Below are 8,619 nucleotides of genomic sequence, written 5' to 3' on the forward strand. Positions count from 1 at the left end.
GACACAAATAACACAGCATTCAGTTTACAATAGCCGCACAAAAAATGAATGGAAATAAGATTGAATACTATCGGAAATGTGATCTATAAATCTATAAGCCTACACGTATCTAATTAGAAGTAATAAAATATAAAACTTTCCAATTTTGACCCAATAACTGATGCATCCCTTATAGATACCTGATATAGTTTTGCATGAAACTGTTGCCTGTATAGAATTGAACGATCAATAGCTGATATACACTGAGAAAAATTTCATTTGTTACAGTAACTAGAAAAATTCAGTAAAACAGTTATCGTTAAGAAAACTGTTTAAATATTGTTGGAATTACGAAAAACGAGGCACGCGTAACCATTTTGCGCCATTGTCGATCCTTTTTTGGTTATTGCAACGCAAAATCAGTTTCTGAGGTTTACTCTACTTTTTTAGTTAAACAAGGCTTTAACGTCAATTCATTGTTGCACAAGCATTAAATTTTCGCAACACTTACAAGAAAATATAGCAACAGCGATCGTAATGAGAAAGAATAGTAACGGATACTAGACTTTCCGGTAACAGCTAGAAAACTAATTTTCATTTCCTACCTAGAACTATATTTTTCGATTGTGGTAAAAAATGAAAATATTTAAGGACTGAACGGTAACCGGAACTAAAAATTTCTCTCAGTGTAGAGAGTCACGAAATGAATTACACTATATCCGTATGTCTAACTATTTACAGTTGCAACAAGATTCGAATACACGTAGCGTGTTTCGTAATTATAATTGTCATTAGTCATTGCCGTCGATAACTTGCCTTGGCTTCCGGCTTGTGGTCGCCCAAATGGGCTTCGGAGTTTTTCACCTAATTTTAATACCTGAAACCTTATTTTCAGGTCACGAGCTGACTCGGTGCGATCAAAGTCACCGCCAACGGCGTCACCGGCTTCACCAGGACCTCTGTCAGGCTCGTTTCACGGAAGTTTTCACGGCAGTCTTGGCAGCGATGGAATGTCATGCAGCAGCGCGAGGTCCTCTTCGGCATCGCCCGACTCGGCACGCTATTCGTCTTCCCAGATCAGCAAACCAGAGGTAAATACAATTGTTGATAAGATAGGAAGTGACGTCAGGGAAGACCGGAAAGTTTGGCCGAAGAATTTGAAGGGAAGATTTCGGTGGAATTTTGAAAATCGTTACTACAAGCCGTATGAAAAAACCCTTCCACAGATTTTTAGATTATGGTAGTATAAACCTTTGAGGCAAAGTTTTAACCTTCTGCGATTAAAGTTTATGCGCAAGGCATTTTTCACAGCGATCGCCAGAATCTTCTTTGGAAGGCTTTTCGCGTACACATTTTCATTGCAGAATGTTCAACCTTTTTTTTAACGCGTATAATAGCATAGCCTAAAACTTAGCAGAAGGATTTTTTAGGCGACTTTTACTAAATCGTGTAAGAATTAAGAAATAAAACTCTGGTTATTGTAAAAAATTTTACCGAAGTCTCCCCTCAAAGATGATTAACCCTTGGGTAAGTTTGGTGACCATTACTCGGCCAGTAAGTACACCTGGCACCATGAGAAGCTGTGTTATAGATCCAGTTGCTTCCTTATCGACGGAGCCGTTTATAAAATTCAAATGAGCCGGAAGAGTCAGGAAAACTGGGAAAAACGGAAAGACCTATTGTCTAAGACCTCGGTGAATTCTGGAGCCAAGAGTATACAAAATGATCCGAAAATTTAGAAAAAATCGAGTGGGAGACAAATTTTTTCGTTTGTAGGCAAATCGGAGGAAAATTTATATAAGATAAAATTTTTTATTCATTATTTTATTTTGTGGATATTTATCGGAAAATAGTCATCTCAAATTGTTGCGATTTTTCTGAAGAAGATTTCAAGAAACCGCACTTTTGTGCGAAAATAATCATGTGTTAAAAATATAAGTGATCTTACTTCGTTTAACTTAAATTGTTGCTACCTTGAAAAGTATTTTTTGAACAACTGATTTTCGCACACAATTTATAGCGTACCCCTTTTTCTTCCGAAGAAACATTTTCCATCTGCAACACGGGGTGTAATCCGTAGATGGTTCGTATTAGTCAACTGACCTAAAACGCGGCTAATGCACTCCGGCAGATACGAACTACGGTCGAAGACTCGCGTTGTACACCCACCGCTACGGCATCTTTTGCTTCCAGAATAAGCAACCGAAGTGACACGTTCAATTTAGGTTGGCGATAGCTCAGGTAATGTAGGGATCTGCTAACTCAAGTGCGCGCAAAATGCGATTCTAGCGGGCGGTTGAAGTTCGCAGTTAGAGGTTCCTACATTACCTAAGTTATCGTCAACCTAAATTGAACTCGTGACTTCGGTTGCCTGTTCCAGGGGCGACAGATATCTTGACGGTGCGTGTACATACGCCTTTGAGTATAATTCGTGCAAATCAAGATTGCAGGTCTACCGGTTGACCGAGATCAAACGGGGCAGCTACCTACCGCTATTAATACACCTCCGAAAGGAAATCGACTTGAGTCATCGACAGATGTCATTGGTACACCACCATGTGCACTGTTCTTTCACTTGTTATCCAATACCCCCGATCTACCTGGCTATGATCAATGCAACGTCACTTTTGAAATCCTGCAGAAGCGGTTCATTCTCACGCGTCATGTAAAATGTTGTGTTATTTGTATAATGTTTCATATTTAAGATTAGATCTACACCCAAGTTTGATCCTGTTTGAAAATAAGTTTTGAAAACCGTTCCTTCGTCTGGCTACGTCTATTTCAAAAATGGGACATTGCTTCTCGTTAGTTACACTCGAATTCATATTTACAAGCATTATTGTATACATTTATTTTTTTTTTTTCAAAATCTGCGTTATAATAAATGCGAGAATTTATTCTATTGGTAAAATGGCAAAATGTGTAGGATCTTCTGTCTCAAAGATTCGTTAGTTTTTCTCTAAAGAATTTGCGTTTCCACAATGTGAAAAATATCTTGACCGAAAGAAATCTGTGCCTAACATTTTTTTCCCCCTTTTTGTCTTGTTGTAGATTACAAAGACTGACAGCCGTAAAACATCTCTGCGCAGATCGGGTCCATCGAAGGAATTCCTCGACGCCTGTCTCGAAGCCCACAACGTTTATCGTGCCCGACATGGCGTTCCTCCTCTGCGAATCAACAAACAGGTCAAAGCCTTGCTCAGTATACTTACAGTTAATCCCGTTTTAGTCGGTATTCCGTTGTCCACCTTAAACGAGTTTTTGTGTCTTTCTTCCTTTTCTTTTTCCTCCTCTTATTATCCTCCGTGTGGCAAACCGAGGACAGCGCTAATTGCTACGTTAATTGCCGGGCCATTAGCACCGATTAATTCACCACGATTGCTGTTCCATTTATATACCGACGAAGATCGATCGTGGAAAAAAAATCAAGGATTGTCGGCATTCGTGATGCAACTTTTACACCAACGTCTTCACTTCTTATATAACCACGATATTTTACCGATGCATCATATTGCACCGAAGAGTTTCCGGTTTATGACGTTATTAATCTAATCTTCATCCCACTGGAACGGTTGAACAATTTCATATCTTTTTTTTTCCTAACTGCGCAGAATACGTTCAACACATCGTGCATTAATTTATAAATGTGAATACTGATTTCATCGAGGAAAAAACTTTCAAACGAATGAATTAGGCAATGACGAAAATATTTATTTACAGATGTGTAAATCGAGCCAAGACTGGGCAAACATTCTGGCAGTTAAGGGTCGGCTAGAACACAGAACGAACATTGACTACGGGGAAAATTTATTCTGCATGTGGAGTTCAAATCCAAAGAACATTGTAAGCGGAGAGGAACCAGTCAACGAATGGTGAGAAACTAATCACTTGCCGAAATTTGAACGAAATAACGTATTTTTACAGTTCTGAAAGTCGTCCGCGTCGATCCTGGCAATGCAAATAAATTGTAAATCAAAATCTTACTTACAGGTACGCCGAAGAGGCGCAACATCAATACGGAAAGGAGCCAACGACCCTGAAGACGGGCCACTTCACGCAAGTCGTATGGCGAGATAGTTCAGAGCTGGGAATCGGGATGGCACGCAATCGTAACGGGGAGATTTACGTCGTGTGCAATTACAATCCGGCTGGAAATTTCTTGGGCAGCTTTACTGAGAACGTTTTACCACCCGGTGAAGTTTGTACATCGAGGAAACTTGGCAGCGTTAACGCCCAAGTGAACCTCATAAACGAGACGTCTTGGCAACAGGAAGCTCTGTTGGTCCACAACGAGTATCGTAGAAGACACAGAGTTCCGGACCTCAAGCTTAACTCCGAACTGACAGCTGCTGCTCGGGTGAGAACTTTTCTGTGGTATTCAATCTTAAGAGTTAAACGAGTAACAAACATGACTTGAACAATTTTTGCCATATTTGATCAGTAATTTAGTCTCAGGTGAGACTTTGCTGTGGTATTCAAATTTAGGAGTCAAGGGCAGCTGAAAGCTGGACCAGTATCAAACATGATTTTGGACAATTTTTGCCATGTTTAATCGGAAATTTAGTCTTGGGTGAGACTTTGTTGTGGTATTCCAATTTAGGAGTCAAGGATACCCAGACCAACATCAAACATGACTTTGGACAATTTTGGTCATGTTTTATCGGAAATCGACCTGAAAAATGCATGATTTGGTTGTTGGATAGTAATTGAAATAAAATGACCGCGACGATTAAGTCGTTATTCAAAAATCGCCGACGTAGTTAGTTTCCAGACTATGTGACCATATTTTTTTCTGTTCGACTAGGCCTGGGCGGAGACTCTTCTACAAACGAACAAACTGGTTCACCAATCCACGTCACCGTATGGTGAAAATATTTACTCAATGCACTGTTCGGACCCGAAACTCGTTGTCTCTGCGAGGGAAGTGGTTTCGAAATGGTACTCAGAGAAAAAGGATCACAAGTACGGATCGGAACCAAGAGTTCTTAACACATGTGAGTTGTCAACTGTCACGTTAGTCTTGATATCGTGTCGACGTCTATATCGGATATTCGTTTTAAACGAGTTTGATTATTGGTTCTAAATTTCTAATCCGTTTCCTTTTGTCGCTTTCAGGTCACTTCACACAAATAGTATGGCGTAATACAACGGACATGGGAATAGCGATGGCTCGGAGGAACGGTACCTGTGTCATAGTAGCCTGCTATCATCCTCGGGGTAACATCGTTGGTCAGTTCACCGAAAACGTGCTGAAACCAAAGTGAAAATTGATGAGCGATCCACGTTCCTCGTAGACCAGATGGACGTAACTTGTTAATAGTGTACCTAAGCCTGTATTTATATATATTTATATATATATTATACATAGATATTATACACATATGCATGTAAAGACCATATATAGACATAATAAACATTCCATACAAGCATACATTATAAGCGTGACGAGGTACTTTAATACCTGCAAGAACGGAGTATTAAGATTCTTACCTCTTGACACTCGCTATGCTCAGATTGTCCGGCGCAGCCTCAAGTGATTAATAACGGTATTTGATGAGACATGATGTCAGTGTCTACAAATTGAGTAAAAAAAAAAAATCGAAGAGATGCTGAATAAATAATCATCATAGTACGTGATTCGAATACGCGAAGCATGTGACGAATACACACGAATATATGTATATGTATAAGAAGGCAACTGATCGATAGCGTTGCAGCCTATTAGTTGCAACCCGGCACAGTCTGAATACGATGCGGCCACGGATCATGAGTTACGGCCGAGAAACAAGAGATTTCGTTACTCATTCTTCTACTGTTAGTTCAACGTTCGTTTTCGTGTCTCTTCTGGGTTCTAGGTAATTCATTTAGTATGGGAAAATTCGCACAAATCGATTCTGACACATAAGATTTTTCACTCGCAATAAAGTGAGGCTGCTTCCTTTGAATTTTTGGTCAATATGACAACGATTCGATCAAATGTATTTTAACACACATTTGAAAGATACGAGCAAAATTTTTCATCATCCAACTGTCGCAGAACGGCAGCGTTATCAGCTGACCCGTTAACTGAAGGATATATCTTCAGTCAACGGCTGACCATCGAAGGGCCTGGCCGCTTGAGTCTGGAATCGGCAGGAGAGATAAAGTGCGTATTTCTTGTATGAAATGTGAAAACTAAAATCATTATACATCATATCATATCGTCATACATCGTACATCGTACATCATACATCATACATCATACATTATACATCATACATCATCATACCTAGTATTACAGTTCGAAACCAAAGTTTGAATTTTCGGATGTTCGAAAAGTGACGTCACCAATCTAAAATCGGCTAGCCGAGTTCCTCAGTCGGGTAACAACCGCGCAGTAGAGCGGACGGATGAGAGTCGCGCTCCGCAAATTTCGAGTACCGGGTTCTCAACCTCCCGGATCCCGCGCTTCGGGTCCGCTACGCGGTGAAACTCGACTTCCAGGATAAGCGCTCCGTGGCTCCTGGTTCATGTTTACAATAAATTATTTCAATTCGTTTTTCGCGCAACCCCAAATTCGGTAGCTGTCAGTCCGCTAATAAAATTTCTCGACTTCCAGGATAAGCGCTCCGTGGCTCCTGGTTCATATTTACAATAAATTATTTCAATCCGTTTTTCGCGCAACCCCAAATTCGGTAGCTGTCAGTCCGCTAATAAAATTTCTCGACTTCCAGGATAAGCGCTCCGTGGTTCCTGTTCATGTTTACAATAAATTGTTTCAATTCGTTTTTCGCGCAACCCCAAATTCGATAGCTGTCAGTCCGCTAATAAAATTTCTCGACTTCCAGGATAAGCGCTCCGTGGCTCCTGGTTCATGTTTACAATAAATTATTTCAATTCGTTTTTCGCGCAACCCCAAATTCGATAGCTGTCAGTCCGCTAATAAAATTTCTCGACTTCCAGGATAAGCGCTCCGTGGCTCCTGGTTCATATTTACAATAAATTATTTCAATCCGTTTTTCGCGCAACCCCAAATTCGGTAGCTGTCAGTCCGCTAATAAAATTTCTCGACTTCCAGGATAAGCGCTCCGTGGCTCCTGGTTCATATTTACAATAAATTATTTCAATCCGTTTTTCGCGCAACCCCAAATTCGATAGCTGTCAGTCCGCTAATAAAATTTCTCGACTTCCAGGATAAGCGCTCCGTGGTTCCTGTTCATGTTTACAATACATTGTTTCAATTCGTTTTTCGCGCAACCCCAAATTCGATAGCTGTCAGTCCGCTAATAAAATTTCTCGACTTCCAGGATAAGCGCTCCGTGGTTCCTGGTTCATGTTTACAATAAATTGTTTCAATTCGTTTTTCGCGCAACCCCAAATTCGATAGCTGTCAGTCCGCTAATAAAATTTCTCGACTTCCAGGATAAGCGCTCCGTGGTTCCTGTTCATGTTTACAATACATTGTTTCAATTCGTTTTTCGCGCAACCCCAAATTCGATAGCTGTCAGTCCGCTAATAAAATTTCTCGACTTCCAGGATAAGCGCTCCGTGGTTCCTGGTTCATGTTTACAATAAATTGTTTCAATTCGTTTTTCGCGCAACCCCAAATTCGGTAGCTGTCAGTCCGCTAATAAAATTTCTCGACTTCCAGGATAAGCGCTCCGTGGTTCCTGTTCATGTTTACAATAAATTGTTTCAATTCGTTTTTCGCGCAACCCCAAATTCGGTAGCTGTCAGTCCGCTAATAAAATTTCTCGACTTCCAGGATAAGCGCTCCGTGGCTCCTGGTTCATATTTACAATAAATTATTTCAATTCGTTTTTCGCGCAACCCCAAATTCGATAGCTGTCAGTCCGCTAATAAAATTTCTCGACTTCCAGGATAAGCGCTCCGTGGTTCCTGGTTCATGTTTACAATAAATTGTTTCAATTCGTTTTTCGCGCAACCCCAAATTCGATAGCTGTCAGTCCGCTAATAAAATTTCTCGACTTCCAGGATAAGCGCTCCGTGGTTCCTGGTTCATGTTTACAATAAATTGTTTCAATTCGTTTTTCGCGCAACCCCAAATTCGGTAGCTGTCAGTCCGCTAATAAAATTTCTATAACTTTATAATCTTCTCATAATCTTTTTAGTAAAATATGTCGATACAAAAATTATATTAAACCTTACACGGTATTTTTGATTTGTTCTCATCCTGAAAATATTTATTAGCATTCGAGGTACAACTCGAGGTGGTTGGCGGTGGTCGTTGGGGGTGGTTAGGGGTGGTTGCGGGTAATCGCGGTGATTCAGGAGGAGGGGGACGAGGATTTGTGCTCGGTGAGTAAAACACTTTTATAATATTTGCTGGCAATTGTGATTATATTTTGTCTAAAATATTTCAAACTAGTCATGTTTACATTAAATTATTTCAATTCATTTTTCGCGCAAGCACATATGCAGTAGCTATGAATAACATCATACAATTTATTTTATTCTTAATTACTTAATTAATTACATTGATCCTTACACAATATTTTTGATGTGTTCCTATACTAAATATATTCATTATTATTCCAGGCGTAACCCGAGGTGGTTGGCGGTGGTTGGAGGTGGTCGGAGGTGGACGAGGAGGAGGACGAGCTGGACGAGGAGGAGGACGAGGTGGACGAGGTGGACGAG

At 40.3% G+C, this 8,619-nt stretch overlaps 1 protein-coding gene across 6 annotated transcripts in view; it reads left to right on the forward strand.

The window, feature by feature from the left end:
* The window catches only part of LOC124176607 (secreted protein PRY1-like), a 56,813-nt gene extending 51,403 nt beyond the window's left edge, over positions 1-5,410 (forward strand). For all 6 annotated transcript variants that reach the window (XM_046558127.1, XM_046558128.1, XM_046558130.1 and 3 more), the window contains 6 exons: positions 875-1,070; positions 3,031-3,165; positions 3,700-3,851; positions 3,970-4,336; positions 4,784-4,973; positions 5,095-5,410. In XM_046558127.1, coding sequence (XP_046414083.1) covers positions 875-1,070; positions 3,031-3,165; positions 3,700-3,851; positions 3,970-4,336; positions 4,784-4,973; positions 5,095-5,243 — 1,189 coding nt within the window. In that variant the 3' untranslated portion in view covers positions 5,244-5,410. The remainder of the gene's footprint in view (positions 1-874; positions 1,071-3,030; positions 3,166-3,699; positions 3,852-3,969; positions 4,337-4,783; positions 4,974-5,094) is intronic.
* Positions 5,411-8,619: the final 3,209 nt, after the last annotated feature.

This window comes from Neodiprion fabricii, chromosome 2 (genome assembly GCF_021155785.1).
Source record: "Neodiprion fabricii isolate iyNeoFabr1 chromosome 2, iyNeoFabr1.1, whole genome shotgun sequence".
NCBI lineage: Eukaryota > Metazoa > Arthropoda > Insecta > Hymenoptera > Diprionidae > Neodiprion > Neodiprion fabricii.